This window comes from Oscarella lobularis, chromosome 2, assembly GCF_947507565.1.
Source record: "Oscarella lobularis chromosome 2, ooOscLobu1.1, whole genome shotgun sequence".
In the NCBI taxonomy this organism is placed as follows: domain Eukaryota; kingdom Metazoa; phylum Porifera; class Homoscleromorpha; order Homosclerophorida; family Oscarellidae; genus Oscarella; species Oscarella lobularis.
This window is the reverse complement of record NC_089176.1, coordinates 878,289-894,830: the sequence shown is the minus strand read 5'-3', so window position 1 is coordinate 894,830 and position 16,542 is coordinate 878,289. Positions and strand designations below refer to the sequence as shown.

Genomic DNA, 16,542 nt, shown 5'->3' with positions numbered 1-16,542 from the left:
AAGACTAAACAAAGCTGACCAACTGACAAATTTATCGTACGTTTTACGTACTTTTAAATCAGAATAGAGTTAACCCAAAGTAAACGTTAATCTAGCCACTGAATTAGTCTCATAAATTCAGGCTCTCTAATCGACTTGAAAAGTGCAGAGAATTCCAAAATGATCACTAGGAAAGCGGTCGCACGACGGAAGGCGCTCGCGTCCAACAAGATCAAAGTCTACAACTTCAATCCTCGCGCCAACATAGACGCGATCAAAACGACAGCGCACGCGCGGCTGAAAAGGACCCAAATTGTCATTGACCGAGCGATCCCACGTGTACTTCCTATCAAGCTTTTCCCCACACGCGACCCAGGCATCGTGCACGCTATCAGGAACGCCGACACTCCGCGCTTCGGCGTCGCGGAGGTTAAGATCCCCGCCCAGTATGCATGTGCCATAGCCACACTCACGCATTTTCGCAAAGGAACGAGCCAGCTGCGCTTTGCGTTCCGTCGACCGATTCACCGTGCTTTCGAGATGAGCGGTGAGGAGAAAAACGTTTGCACCGCACAAATCAACGGAAGCGGTCAGCAAGTAGCGGCCCATCTCGCTGCCTTCGAAATCATCGACGGCAATAGACCGGCATCGTACCGTATCTAATTTGAGCATGACGGCGCAGAAATAGGATTGGATTTCGGCGCGCGGCGCGTTCACGAGATATCCGGGAATGCGACGCATCGCGGCGAGACTGGTTGGGACGACTTCCTGCAGGAGAACGACATCCGGGCGGGTGCGTCGAATGAAGTCTTCGATGGCGCGGGAACGTTCGACGAGATTGCCCGGATCGAGACCGTCGATGTTCCACGTTAGGACGGTGAAGGACGAAGCCGAAGGGCGCGATGGGTCTGGTGGCGCCAAAACCAACGCGGCCACGTCGTCCATAAACGCGTTGACGGCTACCTAAAAAGAGGGGTCCTTTGTGGGAACGTTCGCCGTTCTGCCGTTGCTGTACGTTTAGATCGCCCGACGATTTGCTGAGATAGGCTTCGGCGATGTCGCGATTCGAGTTCGTGCACTGGACGAACTGGAGAACGACGGAATCGTGCGATTCGCCGCTTGCCATGATCTCGACTGGGAGTGGCGCGAACATGCGTAGAGGAACTGTGGGAGGAGCAACTTCTTTTTTTATTAATTTCCTAAATACGTATTAATCGCTCTAAAGTCCGTCTATAATCGTCTATTTTTTGCCTAAGAATTGTGTTAGTCTAGGAGGCAATCAATGTATTGTAATTTATTTACCAATTTTGAACCATTTGGGAACAGACTTTTCTCCACTTGGTGCCACCCTATCTTCTCTGCCGCTTTCCCTGACACCTTCGCTCACAGTTTCCACTGCTTTTGGTCTTTCCCTGAGAACTCCACCTTGAATAGACGTTTCAGTTCCCAAGGATATTCTACATGTATAAATGAAAAATGCAATGCAGTCTATCAGACGATTGACGTGTCTTACTTCACTGCATGGCGTGCAGCTCGTTCTGCCGCAATGCTTTCTGCAGCAGTAAACGTTTTTACATCTTTGATGAGACTCTCAGACAGATAGGATCCTCCTACACAGAAGATAAAAACACACGGTATTTGTCAACCTTTAAAAACGTACCCTCGCTTTCATCACGTACTCCAAAATAGACTATTGATGCCGGCACAAGACCAGCCTAGATATGACAAACAGGTAAACGTCGTCTTCTGGTGACTTCTTAGATACCTTTCCTATAGATATACTCTTGTCCTTGAGTACACGCTTAGGCGGCGCTGTATCTATAAAAGATGCACGCCATAAAAGTTCCAACTCGCATTTTTACGTCGCTCTCACATAGTTCAAACTTCTGATTAGCGTCACTTAATGATTGCCGAACAAACTCGTACAAGGCTCCAACTAAAAACAAACGCCTTCAATACTGCCACGAGGACATGTTCCTACCTGTTTCAAAGGGACTGAAAAAGGCCTGCAGTAGTAGACGATTCGGAAATTGAACACGTATAGTAGCCTAACACAGTACTGCTCAACCCTCGCCGCGACCGTATTTGATCCTATGTGCTACCTTTTCATATTGCTGCAGCTTTGCTGTTTCCAGTGCCTCGCGCTGGCTTCTCGTCATCAGAGGAGCGTCCAAGGTCTTACTAAAACGACGGCTGACGAGGATACACGAGTCACTATATGAGAACGTACACTCTTTGCTTCAAATTTTGCGCCATTTTTTGCACGTCATTGACTGTCACTTCAAAAAAATTTGGAGGAAGTTCGTCTGGAAAGGCATTTCAATCAGCGTCTTCGAAGTTTATCTGACTTACGCGAAACAGCCACTTCTGGACTCTGGGCACCGTCCGGGGTGAAAACGAGCGTCTCGCGGTCACACGGGGTCTGATGGAATCGTCGTTGGTATTTAGAAATGATTGCATTAGCAGTACATACTATATCGACGACCCTGCGGGGGAAAAATGCTGCAATATCACCTTTGGATTAAGCGTTCTGGTCTACCTCTTCTCAGCTGGTGTTCTCCTCTCAATCAACGTCTTTCCCTCGGTTTCTCGGGGAAACTACAGCGATAGCAGTGTCATGTACTTACCCTCACATAACGGTGAGTACTATTTGGGCTTACTTTAAAGGAAGAAAAATCTGTCTGGACGACTGGATAAAACGTTGTTTCTTCTACTGTACTCGCTGTAGGGATAGCTAGTGAAAAGAAATGTAGTTCCTCGCGTTGGCCAAATCTTATACACACGTTTTCTTTTCTGTACGTAGTCAGTAGAAGCAGGAGGGAGAGGAGGAGAAGAAGAAGAAGAAGAAGAAACGCCCTAATAAAAATCTGAAATGCAGTATTCTCTATAAAGAACTTTGCAATTACGTGAAGCTGCTGATTCGTTTCTGAAGACGAAGGCAACAATACAGGAGTATCAGTAACGGGAGTAGACATTTCAACGCCTTCCATGGGTTGATCAATTTTAGTTTCACTTCCGATTTCTGCACGTCGTTCCTCTTTGACGTCCCCTCGATTGACTAAAGCCTCGTCGTCCTTGCGGCAGTCTGTCAGCTCGTCCACTTCGCCATCCAATATATGTCGATACAAAAGCCTTAGTAAATAAAACAAATGTAAGCAATCGAAATAACTGATGTTAGTCACACCTAATGACCGCTCGGCCACCTGTCAGTCCAAGCGATCTCAACGTTGTCGATCTCAAAGCTTTATATCCAATCTACATTACAATAAACCTGACTGACTACAAAGCAAACGTTGTGCTCACTCACCTCCTGCCTCATATAGACACAAATGGGTCGTCGACCTTCTTGCCCTAGTATTAATTTTCTGCACAGAATCATGTCCAGTGTGTTCTCCTCCAAGTGTTAGTACTACCAACCCGTCCTTTTGCTTGTCCCAGTGCGTCAGCACGTCCCAGAGACTGCTATTTGGCAGGAAATCGTGCTGCAGTCTCTCGCCACTTTCCAGCTGAAGCGCAATACTCGTAGGCGCCTCTAATACAGACAGACAGACAGACAGAAAATAATCATAGAGATAAAATTACGAACGCCGTATTACCGGCTCTTGGTCCCTCGCTTGATTTCACTAACTCCAATTTGGCATTGTTCGTGAGATTGGCATAGCGTGCGGGCACGTTCAAATCGAGCGTCTTACGACCGCCACCGTGTCTGCGTCAGCAACATTGCGGCTATTTCGACGTCTTATGAACCGTCTTTTACTTTAGCGCGTATTCCGACGACGTGTAGCCTTGTTTCTTGCAAACCTGCTCGAGCACCTGGGAGAGCGGCTCTTGCTTCGATTTTATTGCGTCCGTTTTCGATCTCACCTCCAGCATTCTCGTGTTCGGACTTACTTTCACGACTTGGCGACGACCGTTCGGACAGAGAACCGTGTACGAAAACGACGACATCACGGGTGAAGAAACAGACTAGCGTACGCTAAGGTTGTTGTCAAAAATTCCTTTTTTTGAACGGTTTTTTAGGCTAGAAATATTATCAGTATCACAAAGAAAGTCCTAAATTAAAAACGAATTACCTGCAGCAGACTACGCTCTAAATTTCAGCCCTTTTTCCACGTCATCCCTGCATTAATTAAATCAATAATTTGATTAATTAAAAAAAGAACAACCAGATTGATCTACCAATGATCTTCAGTGGCATAGTAAAAGAACTGCAACGGCTGTCGTACAGCCAAGACTGATGCCCACGACGTAGAATATGAGCCAATGCCTAAAAGAATAGAGTAGGGAGCAAATCTATGTGTAAGAAGCGATTTGGCTCACTCTCTGCGTAAACCCAGTCTCCAATCTCCATCTAATCATCACAAAAAATTAATACTGCTATTTGTTGAGCTATTGCAGGAGAACTTGAACAAACCAGTTTCATTTTGAAGCCCTTTGAGACACGTACGCTGTCATACGACGTCAGTATTGGCCCCCAGAACGTTGAATATATCTCAGGATCACGTATGTCTTCATTTGGAGGCTGGTAAGAAGAAGAGCACGTTAGCAACGTGAAAAAATAAAGTCTAGTCCAGGCTTGGGGTCTCAGTTTTGAATCATACCAAAAGAGGATGGACGTCATACTCAATCCCATCCTCCGTAAAGAGACATTCATAAAATATCGAAAACGCTCCGTGGCTTAGATGGTACATCACAACCTATAAAAGACTTCCACCACCTCTTCGGCAGCTGAATACTAGGTGCAAACCTACCGGAACAGACTCACTGTCAGTAGTAGTAGTAGTAGTAGCAGCAGCAGCAGCAAACGTATCACGCCAGGCCTCTGTCATAAAAACAAATCAAAGCGTTAATATCAGAATACCATATGCGTTCACTGACGTCTCTGAGTCTTCAGATCTTCTTGTCTTTCGTCTATACGGAGAATGTACAGGCCTATAAATTTGTCCGTATAATCAGTTCTGTGGCATCATCGGACTATTATACCCCGAGGTGCGCCGTGCTCCTCTACAACTTTCCTAGGAATACGTATGATACGTTTTCCGTCTATTCTAAGAGCACAGTGCTGAACGTTGCGAGCAAAGTATTGTCCTACGCGTAACCAATCAATGATTAACGCAGTCAGTGGGCACCTGTCAGAGGTCGTACCTGGCTCGGCTATGATTCGCACTTTCAGATCAAGAGGAAAGTACCTGTCTAAAGCCAATCTCACCGCTTCACTCAGCTACAGACAAAGACGAAGACGAACTTATTCTGTCAAATAAAACGAATAAATTTTTTGACTGACCTCGGCAAACGTAGACACGTCGTCTTTGTTTCCTCTAAGCGATGGATAGCCACCGCCTACATCAATCAGTCTCATTTCGACTCCAACGTCTTTCTACGCAGAAGAATTTCTTTCACCATACATCGACACTTTAGAGTCCCTGCCTACAGCCATGTCATAGACTGCTCTGCATTTTGCCACAGCATCTGTTAGAATGTTGGGATTTTTCAGTCCATAGCCGGAATGAAAGCTGCATGACAATTATCATCTATTGCACAGAACCAATTCATAGATCCATACCTCACTCCTACTACTTTAATTTCAAGTTCCTTGGCCAATTTGATTAGATCAAAGGCCTCGGGGACATCAACGCCATATTTTATTCCAAACTGATAAAATCATTCAGAAGACCCGCGGACAATAATTCTATGTAATTATATTACCGGCTCTGCGGCGTCCGGATCTTCTGCTCTAATTCTTACGACCGCTTCAACGTTCGGATAATGCTCTTTCAATTTAAATAGTTCCCCTTCGGAATCAAACGTTGTTTGAAAAACGTTTCTCTCCGCAGCATCCCTAGAAAGCATCTCAATCAGATAGGCCATCCAGGTCTAACTGCCTATAAGCGTCTACCTGCAATGAAAAGGGGTCTTCATTGGATGTGCAAAAATTATGTTACGAGGTGTCCCACCGGAGCCCAAGGCCAAATCAATTTCATACTATACACGTATCAAATATAACCCCCTATTAGTTGTGCGTAAGCAAGAACGCCACCTTGTTTGCACAATCAAAACCGGCTCCCAATGCAGCTAGTAGTCGAATGATCACTGGATCCTGATTGCACTTTATGGCTGTTGAACCAAAGTGACTGGGTAGCTAGCTCCGTATTAAAATGCGTACCGTAAAAGGGTGTCACTCTTGGAAGATGTTTTCGCCACTACATCAGTAATATCCATTGGCTTGGAGACGTATTTATTTAATTAAACTCGCCTGTTGCAGATTCCAATTTAGATTTCCTGCGTCTACTGCACAGAAGCTGCCTTCTCTGTAAGCTACACCCTAAAACAGTGTAGACTGATATTCGTGTGTAACAATGACTGTGGTTGTACTGACTGTCTTGTCTAGCCGCTGATGCATGCTAGCCAGAACATCTCGAACTGACGATCCTGCAGGAAAGCGTTCTAATTGAAATTTCGAAAGTTCTCCTGCAGTGCTGGTGAACCTGCGCGACGTCAAAATTAAATAGCTATATCGCCAAAGTTCCAACTCTGCTTGCCTCTTATTGAGGCATCTGAATTGCTGCAGCGCTAGGAAAGCGGCTCTATTAGACGAGGAAGCCATGAACGCCCTAGCCTCGATTCCAGACCCTCTCCAGCGCGCTAAGATGCGTGGGCGCCACGCCACGCCCACGCATCTTAGAGGGAGAGGGTCTGAGGCTATGAACAGCTATGAACGCCCCCGTTCTGTACTAAATCGCGCTAACGGAGCCTCTGGAACCAGGGAACCATCAGGGGAACCATGGAGTCGGCGGACGCCGAAGCCGAAGCGCTCGTCGACTCGTCGAAAGACGCCAAAAAGACAAAAGAAGCGAAGCGTTCGCGCCTTCTCGTCGTCGGCGCCATCCTGTGTGGCCTGAACAGCGGCATCTTCTACTCGGGCAGCTACATGATCAAAATCGTCGAAACATCGTGCCCGACGTGGAGCAAATCGTCCACAGTCATAGGCCAATCGCTCGCGCTCGGCATCGGCGCTCTCTCCGGCGTCGTCAACAGTCGAATCGTAAAGCGAATCGGCTTGCGTCCGTCGCTCGTCGTCGCGCTCGTCCTCGGCGCTCTCACCTACGGCCTGTGCGGCGTCGTCGTCTCCCAATGCGGTCTCGCCGCCGAAATCGCCTACGTCGCCCTATTCGCCGTCGCCGGCATACGAGTGAACTTTCTCCTATTCGCCTGGCTCGATTCGCTCATCGCCGCCTTTCCGCGACGTCACGGCTTCGCCGCGAGCGTCTTTTCGGCGGCCGTCGGCGTCGGATCGATCGGCTACGGTCAATACTTTCTATTCGCGCAGCGTCTCCATAGCGACGGGGTCCTCGACGCGGCGACGATTTTTTTCATCGTCGGCATCTTCGTTGTCTTGACGACGACGATTGCGATTGTCTTGGCAACGCCGGTGAAAATTCCGCGGCGATCGCCAAAAGACGACAAGAGAGAAAAGCGCGAGTCGTCTAAAGTCGTGTGGGGACGTGTGACGTCGTGGCGCTTCATTCTCTTGTTCGTCGGCCGATTTATTATCATGATGGCTGGGTTCGGTCTGATTAGTCGACAACAGGACTTTCTCGAGGTCATATGGCATACGGAGAGTTCAAAGGCTGTTCACCAGCTCTTGACCATTGTCATGGCTGCCTATACAGCGGCTCGCATTCTGTGGGTCTTCATATCCGATCGAGTGGGGATTAAGAATCTTTGGGTCGTCACTGCTTCACTGCAGTCGCTCAGCCTGGCGTTGATCACGATTTTCATTATCTATGGCGTCGATGTTGTGTCGGTACGGTACGTGGCAATCTGTTTCTATGCTCTGTTCATGGCTTGCTTTTCTGCGCCCAAGTCGACTCTTCCTGCCTTGATTGCTGAAATTTGGGACGCTGAGGAGGCGACGGTTACAGCGGGAATGTTTTCTCCGTCGTTTGGCTTGGCAGGTCTAATTGGACCATTGATTTTAGAAGCGATGTATAGACGATGGCATGGATTTACCGTTTTTCTACTGGAGTCATCTGGCATGGCACTACTAGGAGTTCTCCTTATCATAGCAGTTCGGAAGAAGAAGCGTGATTACGTACTACAGACCGTTCAAGCTAGTGATAAAAAAAGAACAAGATGATTAAAATTATTTTTATATGACTATATAATTTTTATTTTGTTATGTGCCGTTTTTCTGGTTACTAGCGTGCGTTAATGTTAATGGAACGGCTCGTTTCTCTCTTTCGTTGGTCTGGGAGACTACCTTTGAGACGTTTTGGCTTTAGTATACGATCAAACTACAGCCAAAAAGTAAGAAATCAAACGAGAAGAAAAGCGTCTTTCACGTCTCTCTCTCGCCAGTCACTCTCCGCTCTACTTCGTGTGGATCTCGTAGAAGATAAGTCTGCTGAAGAAATCAGTGAGGTGATCAGTTGTTTGGAGTTTTTACGTCTAAACTACTGTTTTTCTTCTGCAGTTGTGGAAGCAATACCATCATGACAAAGACTGTATCAGTGCTGTAATACCGGTAAATAGCAAAATTGAAATAGGTATTTATTCGAGAAACCTGATTTGTGTTTATGTGTCTTAGAGCAGAACCTACGATGAGATTTTTGCAAAGACTCAGCTTTGCCCTCGAGTTGATGCTCGCTTTTTTAAATAATTAAAGATTATTAATTTTGATACTGTTTGTGCAGTTTGTGTATCCTTGCCCTATTCACACGGGATACGAGTTCTACTATGGAGAATTCAGTGGCCACTTATGCTACTTTACTCATCTTCAGCAGTTCCAGGTTAATTAATTAAATAGATTTTTGCGCCTGCACAGTTAGGCGACTAGAGCAATTTTAGCAAAGGAAAGAAAACTCCACCGCTGCTCTAAGCATAACTCATTACCCAGAATTCAAAGAGAGCAAGGGTACATACTCACTGTGGTTGTGTTGTGACTCCTCTTGAATGTTTATCACCTCTAGATATTGTGCTAATGCGCGGAGACTATTCTCTACAACTGGTATTTCAATTTGCCTATTTTTGATTCATTTGTCAGTCCTGCTTTAGGATGGTCTCAAAGCTCAATTTTTAGCAAATCTGGTTTCCTTCTTTTATGTTTCAAGTTCCTTTCAATGGTCATTGGTCCGTCAATTTAATTTTGATCCGGAAAACTTTGACTACAAATCCGTAATAAATGTACTAGAGTCTTCTGGGGCAAAATATATGAAATCATTGGCCTGAGAAAAAATCTCGTTTAAAAAAGGGTTGTTGTATGGCTCACTTTCGTGGTATACTACTAGGGTCCAGTAGTTTACTAGCAGTGGTCTGTAGTACACGTTGTTCTACGAACATGGTCAAGATTACCCGTGTCTAGTCGGTGTAGAGCTTGCTTGGTCGCTTCTGCTGATACCACTCCAGCTTTCGTTCAGCCTACTTAGCCTTCGTGATTCATCAAGGTACTGTGACACACAAACAAAAGAATTTAGGAGTGAAATACGGGCACCGAGACAGACTACGATGAGGCGGTGACGTCAGACACTATTGTTCCGGATCTTCGATACCTGGCCTCTGTTTTTCCTTAGCCGATGCTCATGGGAGACGCTAAACAATCGGAAACATCGTCGATGAAACGGGACGGGGAAACCGTTGTGTCTTCGCCCGAAAAGACAGCCCAAAACGCCGCGCCGTATCGAATCACGTTTGAAGACGTCACAGCGGCGGCTTATCGCATCAAGGATCGCGTGCCGAAGACCGTTTGCGAGGTGACGTTAAAAATGAGAAGTCCTCCTCGGATTTTTCTTTGAAACCGCAGATTGTGGTTAGCGTTCTCATCTTTCCGACTCTCTTGGCATGGAACTCTACTTCAAAAAAGATTTCATGCAGTACACCGGAAGGTAGGCTGCTCCAATCTAATTAAATATTAATTGACCTAATTGCCTTCAGTTTCAAAGAAAGAGGAGCACGAAACACTCTCAAGCAACTAACTAAGGCATTTGACTTTTATATAAACCAGTGCACGTCCCTAGAGATGGCACTCCCTCTAAGAAAGACATTCTTGGAGTGAGTACAATCTAGGGACGTGGATCACGGAAAAGTCTTAGAGGCTACTTACTATTATTCCTTACATTTTCTTCTCAGGAGCAAAAGAATTGTGGTGTCATAGCAGCATCTGCTGGCAATCACGCCCTCGCTCTGGCCTACCACGGTCGCGATCTTGGCGTGCCTGTGACCGTCGTCATGCCCGAGCTCGCTCCCATCATGAAAGTGTCGGCGTGTCGCGACTGCGGCGCCAACGTCATCATGCATGGCAGTCATATAGGAGAAAGTAAAACGCACGCTATGAAGATTGGCAAAGAGAAAAACATGCGATACGTGAATGGGTTAGAGCAAGAAAAAGACTCCAAACGCCACTCTTACGTACTGTGTGCTCTTCTAGTTATGATGATCATTCTATATTGGCTGGACAGGGAACGATAGGACTCGAAATCATCGATCAAGTGCCTGACGTCGATGCTGTCATTATTCCGGTTGGCGGTGGCGGTCTCATTGCCGGCGCCTCTCTCGCGCTGAAAACCCTGAAGCCAGACGTCATCATAGTAGTATGTAACCGCCAGAGTGTTGGTTCATTCATGAATGACGACGTTTTCTCTACTAAAATCAAGGGAGTGGAAAGTGAGAATTGTCCTAGTTTTTCCGCTGCACTTCGAGCAGGACGTCCAGTCAAAGTAGAAACGCTTCCAACGTTAGCTGACGGTACGCAGTCGCATAGAGACCGAGATCTCTGACTGACAGTCGCCTTTTCTTTTCTCAGGTCTAGCTGTCCCCGTTGTTGGGACAAACGCACTGGCAACCGCACAGCCCTTCATTGATAAAATGCTGACAGTTAGGTAAGAGCTACTGTATGAGCACATAGAACTACGACGGGAGCCTTTTCTCCGCAGTGAGGATTTCATTGCTCTTGCCATTTTGCGTTTGGTCGAGCACGAAAAGGCGGTCGTCGAAGGTGCCGGTGCCACTGGCTTCGCCGCCGTGCTAGCCGGCCTAGTACCGGAACTCAAGGGCAAAAAGCATGTCACGTGGAAAGTGTGCATATCTACTCAAATATTTCACTTATTAGAGTCGTGATACCGTTGTGCGGAGGAAATATTGATACGACGATATTGGGTCGATGTCTGGAGCGAGGGCTCGCTTCCGACGGGCGTCTGTGTTGTTTTGTTGTGAGAGTTCAAGATACTCCCGGTGGCTGTGCTAAGCTTACAGCGCTTCTCGCCGCGTTAGGAGTCAGGTACGTCTACCTATCCATAGAAAGTTTGAAAATAAGGGATTTATTATGTATAGTATTAAAGACATTTTTCACGAGAGGGCTTGGCTTTATTCAGACATCTACGGTGTTGACGTAAGAATTGTAACTTGTTTAGGATTTTTTCTATGGGACTGTTTAGATAAAATGCATTGTTGAGACCAAGGATCGGAAGCACGCTGAAGAGCTTCATCACAGTCTGAATGATCATTATCCTGGACTGGTTCGATGGGGTCCCCTTCGCCACTACGATCGACGCCTTTCAGACATTTGAAACGTCGATCCACGGTTGGATTGTTGTATCGTTCAATGACCCGCTATCTGCTCACGATCACGATTTCCTATTGTTTTTATCAATTTTGCTCACTTGACTGTAATTTTTGACGTGAGGTTTCCAGGGATATGGTATCTATGGCTATATAGCAGAAAGATGACGTTATGCATGATTTAATTAGTTATAGCCAAGATTGCAGAGAAAGACGCCGAGCATCTGCGCTGTCCTACCTAGCAACGTTTTCGTGTTGACACGCTCACTCACAACTGTGACGAAGTATGGAGACAAAAGGCTACCGAACGCTGGCCATCATTTTGGGAGTTGGCCTTCTATGTTGCGTCATTGTCCTTGCTGTCGTCATTCCGATTTTGGCGACAAGAGACGCTGACAGCGAGGGAGAAAACGGTCCTATTTCCTTAAACCAATCCTGCGGTTCGTCGAACGATATTCTCTGCACGAATCCCAACGACGTTCAAGACGTCATCATTGTCGGCGGTGGTCCGGCTGGCACCTATTTGGCCTATCGTCTTCGTCAGAACAACTCGCTGACCGATAAAAAGATTCTTCTTCTTGAGGCCAATGATCGTATAGGCGGTCGTCTTCATTCCGTTCAAATACCGGACATCAATTATTATGTAGCTGAATTGGGCGGCATGCGCTACATTCCTGATGCCCAGCCGCTCATGGTGCAAGTCATTAACGATTTGGGCATAAGTACTAGAGTCTTCGAAATGGACGAGGAAAACGAAAATCGACCCTACTTGCTGCGCGACGTTTTCGTGCAGCAAAAAGATCTGACAACGGCAAAACTGCCCTATAACTTGAAGGAAGATGAGAAGCATCAGGTGCCAAATGCACTTCAGTCGTAAGTAGTCTGTAAACATTAAAAATTGTGATGTGAGGAATTGTCAGGAAATATTACTACGCCACTGTTCGTCCGTCCGATTGGAACAAGCCACCTGATCAGGCTTACACCGTCTACGGCGATCCCTTATATTATTATGGGTAAGAGCAGACGCACAAATACGTCCGTAACTTTGATTGTCGTCTTTGCTTAGGCAAGCTAATGTTTTTGCTTTAGCCAATGCGAGTGCTGACGCTCACAATTATTTCCAGGACGGCAACGGGTACACGTACATGTTTCCTCAGAATCCCGGTGTTGCAGGAAATCTGCTCGGCGTCGGTAACGACACGTCGCTTTCCACTGGATACAGGTCACCTGACGATGGCATGCAGACAATTCCCATAAATCTTGCCGATCGTTTTGCCGGTTATGCAAACAGCCAGTAAGTCAAGCTAATGAAGTTAATTAACTATAAGGCCTTGATCTGCTTTGACAGAGTGAAGCTCAACTCCACTGTCACATCTGTACAAAAACGCACGCTTGGCAATGAGCAGATTTTTGTAGTCACAGTAGCGGATTCGGTTACTGGAGAAAAGGTATCGTGACGTAAATGTGAGTGTGCACGAGTTTCATAGTGCCGACTTCTTCAGACAAACTACTGTGGAAGAAAAGTCGTTCTTGCCCTTACTCGATCCCAATTGAAGAGAATTAATTGGGATCCACTTCGGATGTCACCCAACGCTCATTTGGTCGACGCTGTTGCCTCTCACAAAGCAGCGAAATACTTTCTCGTCTTTTCGAAACCTTGGTGGAGAGATTCCGAGCTCCTGTATCTGAACTTGACCAAGGGAAGAACCATATCGAGTCTGCAAACGCGTCAGACGTTCTACTTCACTCCGCCGACCGGTTCCGGGTCATCTCTCGTTATGGCGTACAACGACGGACAGAACGCCGAATTCTGGGGCTCTCTGACCGATCGCAAATTTTCTCGCTATCCTGGAACAATGGATTTTCTTTATCAGATGAACGACGTATTGGTCAACGAAGCTGTCAGACAGATCGCTATCAATCACAACACAACTGAGGACGTTATTGGCAAACCGGTACAAGGTGTAGTGATGTATTGGAATCACGACACAGTGCCCAGCGACGTTCCCAACTATGGACCAAACATGCCAAGTACGGCAGCAGGGCTTGTTCTATTCCTAAATACTTGTTATACCTAAGGCGAAGCGTGGCACATGTGGAAGGCTGGCTACAATGTCAGCGAAGTGATGAAGGACATCACTCAATTGGATCCTGAACAGGAGGTCTTCATCGTTGGCTCAGCTTACTCCAATAACCAAGGCTGGGTAGAGGGAGCTTTCGAAAGCGTCGAGGATTTGCTGAAGGATAAGTTTTCCCAGACGTCTCTCTTCCAAAACGTCAAACGCAAAAGACGCTCGATTCATCTTTGAAAGAAGAACGACAGCCGCTGTTGAACGTTTGACTGTCTGTATTGCTTGTCGTTGTCGTTGTCATTGTTTTATCGGTTGCAGCTGTCCTTGTGGAAATCAAACGTCTCTACTAAATGTTTATTACTTGTAGGTAAAAAGGAGTGGGAGAAAGTGGAAGTGAAGGATGACGTACTACAGCATATGGAGAAATGTCACTACAGTAATGACCAAAACCGCATCTCCAAGGAACAGTCCACGCCTTTTAGCATCGCCTAGCAGACTGCCGCCTCGCGTCACTTCCCTAGGAGATGCAGATGTCCGGTCGATCGCACCTCCCCCCGGCCTGTTTTTCCTCATCTATTCATTTCCTCACCTCGACTGGTGCGCATCCTATTGAGCGATGGAGAAACTCAACGACAACGACGAGGACGACTCGCGTCAAACGTCGAGACGAGACATACGAAAATATCAAATGACCACGATCATTTTGGGAGTCGCTCTGGCCTGCTGCGTCATCATCATCCTCGTCGTCATTCCCATTGTGGCAACGAGAGAAAAAGACGACGCCAACGACGCCCCTACTAAAAGTGGTACCTTCGACGCGACGTACGACGACTCGGACTGTCTCTGCACCGATCCCGCCGACATCCAAGACGTCATCATCGTCGGAGGTGGGCCGTCCGGTACCTATTTGGCCTATCGTCTTCGTCAGAACAACTCGCTGACCGATAAAAAGATTCTTCTTCTCGAGGCCAACGATCGTATAGGCGGTCGCCTTCATTCCGTTCGAATACCGGGCATCGATTATTATGTAGCTGAAGTCGGCGGCATGCGCTACATTCCTGACGCTCAGCCGCTCATGGCGCAAGTCATCAACGATTTGGGCATAAGTACTAGAGTCTTCGAAATGGACGAGGAAAACGAAAATCGACCCTACTTGCTGCGCGACGTTTTCGTGCAGCAAAAAGATCTGACAACGGCAAAACTGCCCTATAACTTGAAGGAGGATGAGGAGCATCAGGTGCCAAATGCACTTCAGTCGTAAGTACTATGTAAACACTTTCAAAAAATTGTAGTGATGCGAGGAATTGTCAGGAAATATTATTACGCCACTGTTCGTCCGTCCGATTGGAACAAGCCACCTGATCAGGCTTACACCGTCTACGGCGATCCCTTATATTATTATGGGTAAGAGCAGACGCACAAATACGTCCGTAACTTTGATTGTCGTCTTTGCTTAGGCAAGCTAATGTTTTTGCTTTGGCCAATGCGAGTGCTGACGCTCACAATTATTTCCAGGACGGCAACGGGTACACGTACATGTTTCCTCAGAATCCCGGTGTTGCAGGAAATCTGCTCGGCGTCGGTAACGACACGTCGCTTTCCACTGGATACAGGTCACCTGACGATGGCATGCAGACAATTCCCATAAATCTTGCCGATCGTTTTGCCGGTTATGCAAACAGCCAGTAAATCAAGCTAATGAAGTTAACTATAAGGCCTTGATCTGCTTTGACAGAGTGAAGCTTAACTCCACTGTCACATCTGTACAAAAACGCACGCTTGGCAATGAGCAGATTTTTGTAGTCACAGTAGCGGATTCGGTTACTGGAGAAAAGGTATCGTGACGTAAATGAGTGTAAACGATCGAGTTTCATATAGTGCCGACCTCTACAGACAAACTACTGTGGAAGAAAAGTCGTTCTTGCCCTCACTCGATCCCAATTGAAGAGAATTAATTGGGATCCACTTCGGATGTCACCCAACGCTCATTTGGTCGACGCTGTTGCCTCTCACAAAGCAGCGAAATACTTTCTTGTCTTCTCGAAACCTTGGTGGAGAGATTTCGAGCTCATGTATCTGAACTTGACCAAGGGAAGAACCATATCGAGTCTGCAAACGCGTCAGACGTTCTATTTCACTCCGCCGACAGGTTCCGGGTCATCTCTCGTTATGGCGTACAACGACGGAATGAACGCCGAATTCTGGGGCTCTCTGACCGATCGCAAATTTTCTCGCTATCCTGGAACAATGGATTTTCTTTATCAGATGAACGACGTATTGGTCAACGAAGCTGTCAGACAGATCGCTATCAATCACAACACAACTGAGGACGTTATTGGCAAACCGGTACAAGGTGTAGTGATGTATTGGAATCACGACACAGTGCCCAGCGACGTTCCCAACTATGGACCAAACATGCCAAGTACAGCAGCAGGGCTTGTTCTATTCTAATCCTAAATACTTGTTATACCTAAGGCGAAGCGTGGCACATGTGGAAGGCTGGCTACAATGTCAGCGAAGTGATGAAGGACATCACTCAATTGGATCCTGAACAGGAGGTCTTCATCGTTGGCTCGGCTTACTCCAATAACCAAGGCTGGGCAGAGGGAGCTTTCGAAAGCGTCGAGGATTTGCTGAAGGATAAGTTTTCTCAGACGCCTCTCTTCCAAAACGTCAAACGTAAAAGACGCTCAATTCATCTTTGAGAGAAGAACGACAGCCGCTGTTGAACGTTTGACTGTCTGCATTGCTTGTCGTTGTCGTTGTCATTGTTTTATCGGTTGCAGCTGTCCTTGTGGAAATCAAACGTCTCTACTAAATGTTTAGTACTTGTAGGTAAAAAGGAGTGGGAGAAAGTGGAAGCGTACTACCAAAGGTGACAGCATATGGAAATGTCACTAATGACCAAAACCGCATCTCCAAGGAAGAGCCCACGCCT

The 16,542-nt window shown here is 46.7% G+C and overlaps 6 protein-coding genes across 10 annotated transcripts; 4 read left to right on the top strand and 2 right to left on the bottom strand.

Moving 5' to 3' along the window:
- Window positions 1-20: 20 nt before the first annotated feature.
- Window positions 21-1,129, bottom strand: LOC136183515 (tyrosyl-DNA phosphodiesterase 2-like). Its single transcript, XM_065970179.1, has 2 exons — window positions 995-1,129; window positions 21-942 (listed from the first exon to the last, which is right to left on the bottom strand). The coding sequence occupies exons 1-2, from the start codon at window positions 1,103-1,105 to the stop codon at window positions 127-129; spliced, it is 927 nt and encodes a 308-aa protein (XP_065826251.1). The 5' UTR covers window positions 1,106-1,129; the 3' UTR covers window positions 21-126.
- Window positions 1,130-1,152: 23 nt separating this feature from the next.
- LOC136183509 (ornithine decarboxylase 1-like) lies at window positions 1,153-6,618 on the bottom strand. 4 transcript variants are annotated; one of them, XM_065970171.1, is made up of 23 exons: window positions 4,159-4,246; window positions 4,053-4,099; window positions 3,844-4,000; window positions 3,737-3,792; window positions 3,576-3,685; window positions 3,397-3,511; window positions 3,287-3,344; window positions 3,164-3,234; window positions 2,886-3,111; window positions 2,763-2,835; window positions 2,640-2,713; window positions 2,519-2,577; window positions 2,453-2,465; window positions 2,332-2,401; window positions 2,210-2,285; window positions 2,082-2,160; window positions 1,961-2,027; window positions 1,853-1,915; window positions 1,745-1,797; window positions 1,641-1,694; window positions 1,493-1,593; window positions 1,282-1,436; window positions 1,153-1,230 (listed from the first exon to the last, which is right to left on the bottom strand). In XM_065970171.1, exons 3-23 carry the CDS (start codon window positions 3,925-3,927, stop codon window positions 1,220-1,222), a joined length of 1,668 nt encoding a protein of 555 aa, XP_065826243.1. In that variant the 5' UTR covers window positions 3,928-4,000; window positions 4,053-4,099; window positions 4,159-4,246; the 3' UTR covers window positions 1,153-1,219. The 4 variants fall into 4 exon arrangements, with proteins under 4 accessions (XP_065826243.1, XP_065826242.1, XP_065826240.1 ...); XM_065970170.1 differs by having other exon boundaries at window positions 1,493-1,589; window positions 1,640-1,694; window positions 2,332-2,465; XM_065970168.1 differs by having other exon boundaries at window positions 2,332-2,465.
- A 68-nt stretch (window positions 6,619-6,686) lies between these two features.
- Window positions 6,687-9,214, top strand: LOC136183511 (ATP synthase mitochondrial F1 complex assembly factor 1-like). 2 transcript variants are annotated; one of them, XM_065970174.1, is made up of 8 exons: window positions 6,687-8,286; window positions 8,338-8,400; window positions 8,453-8,503; window positions 8,567-8,614; window positions 8,673-8,768; window positions 8,827-8,893; window positions 8,949-8,986; window positions 9,034-9,214. In XM_065970174.1, exons 1-8 carry the CDS (start codon window positions 8,191-8,193, stop codon window positions 9,205-9,207), a joined length of 633 nt encoding a protein of 210 aa, XP_065826246.1. In that variant the 5' UTR covers window positions 6,687-8,190; the 3' UTR covers window positions 9,208-9,214. The 2 variants fall into 2 exon arrangements, 1 of the variants encoding a protein (XP_065826246.1); XR_010669181.1 differs by lacking the exons at window positions 8,673-8,768; window positions 8,827-8,893; window positions 8,949-8,986; window positions 9,034-9,214 and having other exon boundaries at window positions 8,338-8,395; window positions 8,567-8,586.
- Window positions 9,215-9,497: 283 nt separating this feature from the next.
- LOC136183512 (L-threonine ammonia-lyase-like) lies at window positions 9,498-11,717 on the top strand. Its single transcript, XM_065970175.1, has 11 exons — window positions 9,498-9,728; window positions 9,790-9,860; window positions 9,910-9,955; window positions 10,105-10,346; window positions 10,403-10,565; window positions 10,629-10,719; window positions 10,778-10,853; window positions 10,908-11,033; window positions 11,084-11,251; window positions 11,305-11,362; window positions 11,409-11,717. The coding sequence occupies exons 1-11, from the start codon at window positions 9,552-9,554 to the stop codon at window positions 11,538-11,540; spliced, it is 1,350 nt and encodes a 449-aa protein (XP_065826247.1). The 5' UTR covers window positions 9,498-9,551; the 3' UTR covers window positions 11,541-11,717.
- Window positions 11,718-11,803: 86 nt separating this feature from the next.
- Window positions 11,804-13,961, top strand: LOC136183508 (L-amino-acid oxidase-like). Its single transcript, XM_065970167.1, has 6 exons — window positions 11,804-12,405; window positions 12,453-12,545; window positions 12,599-12,826; window positions 12,881-12,980; window positions 13,035-13,563; window positions 13,612-13,961. The coding sequence occupies exons 1-6, from the start codon at window positions 11,819-11,821 to the stop codon at window positions 13,839-13,841; spliced, it is 1,767 nt and encodes a 588-aa protein (XP_065826239.1). The 5' UTR covers window positions 11,804-11,818; the 3' UTR covers window positions 13,842-13,961.
- A 244-nt stretch (window positions 13,962-14,205) lies between these two features.
- LOC136183827 (L-amino-acid oxidase-like) lies at window positions 14,206-16,423 on the top strand. Its single transcript, XM_065970610.1, has 6 exons — window positions 14,206-14,861; window positions 14,916-15,008; window positions 15,062-15,289; window positions 15,340-15,439; window positions 15,498-16,026; window positions 16,080-16,423. The coding sequence occupies exons 1-6, from the start codon at window positions 14,221-14,223 to the stop codon at window positions 16,307-16,309; spliced, it is 1,821 nt and encodes a 606-aa protein (XP_065826682.1). The 5' UTR covers window positions 14,206-14,220; the 3' UTR covers window positions 16,310-16,423.
- Window positions 16,424-16,542: the final 119 nt, after the last annotated feature.

Bases quoted from the DNA above. Each gene is read 5' to 3' on its own strand.
- LOC136183515 (XM_065970179.1), bottom strand. From the start codon at position 1,105: ATGGCAAGCGGCGAATCGCACGATTCCGTCGTTCTCCAGTTCGTCCAG. The intron at 943-994 runs GTACAGCAACGG...CCCTCTTTTTAG, and splicing joins AATCGTCGGGCGATCTAAAC to GTAGCCGTCAACGCGTTTAT.
- LOC136183509 (XM_065970168.1), bottom strand. From the start codon at position 3,927: ATGTCGTCGTTTTCGTACACGGTTCTCTGTCCGAACGGTCGTCGCCAA. The intron at 3,512-3,575 runs GTAATACGGCGT...TGTCTGTATTAG, and splicing joins AAGCGAGGGACCAAGAGCCG to AGGCGCCTACGAGTATTGCG. The intron at 1,798-1,852 runs GTGAGAGCGACG...CATCTTTTATAG, and splicing joins TAATCAGAAGTTTGAACTAT to ATACAGCGCCGCCTAAGCGT.
- LOC136183511 (XM_065970174.1), top strand. From the start codon at position 8,191: ATGTTAATGGAACGGCTCGTTTCTCTCTTTCGTTGGTCTGGGAGACTA. The intron at 8,504-8,566 runs GTAAATAGCAAA...TATGTGTCTTAG, and splicing joins GTATCAGTGCTGTAATACCG to AGCAGAACCTACGATGAGAT. The intron at 8,987-9,033 runs GTATTTCAATTT...GTCCTGCTTTAG, and splicing joins GAGACTATTCTCTACAACTG to GATGGTCTCAAAGCTCAATT.
- LOC136183512 (XM_065970175.1), top strand. From the start codon at position 9,552: ATGCTCATGGGAGACGCTAAACAATCGGAAACATCGTCGATGAAACGG. The intron at 10,720-10,777 runs GTACGCAGTCGC...TTCTTTTCTCAG, and splicing joins GCTTCCAACGTTAGCTGACG to GTCTAGCTGTCCCCGTTGTT. The intron at 11,363-11,408 runs GTAAGAATTGTA...GGGACTGTTTAG, and splicing joins CAGACATCTACGGTGTTGAC to ATAAAATGCATTGTTGAGAC.
- LOC136183508 (XM_065970167.1), top strand. From the start codon at position 11,819: ATGGAGACAAAAGGCTACCGAACGCTGGCCATCATTTTGGGAGTTGGC. The intron at 12,406-12,452 runs GTAAGTAGTCTG...AGGAATTGTCAG, and splicing joins GTGCCAAATGCACTTCAGTC to GAAATATTACTACGCCACTG. The intron at 13,564-13,611 runs GTACGGCAGCAG...GTTATACCTAAG, and splicing joins CTATGGACCAAACATGCCAA to GCGAAGCGTGGCACATGTGG.
- LOC136183827 (XM_065970610.1), top strand. From the start codon at position 14,221: ATGGAGAAACTCAACGACAACGACGAGGACGACTCGCGTCAAACGTCG. The intron at 15,009-15,061 runs GTAAGAGCAGAC...GTCTTTGCTTAG, and splicing joins GATCCCTTATATTATTATGG to GCAAGCTAATGTTTTTGCTT. The intron at 15,290-15,339 runs GTAAATCAAGCT...CTGCTTTGACAG, and splicing joins GCCGGTTATGCAAACAGCCA to AGTGAAGCTTAACTCCACTG.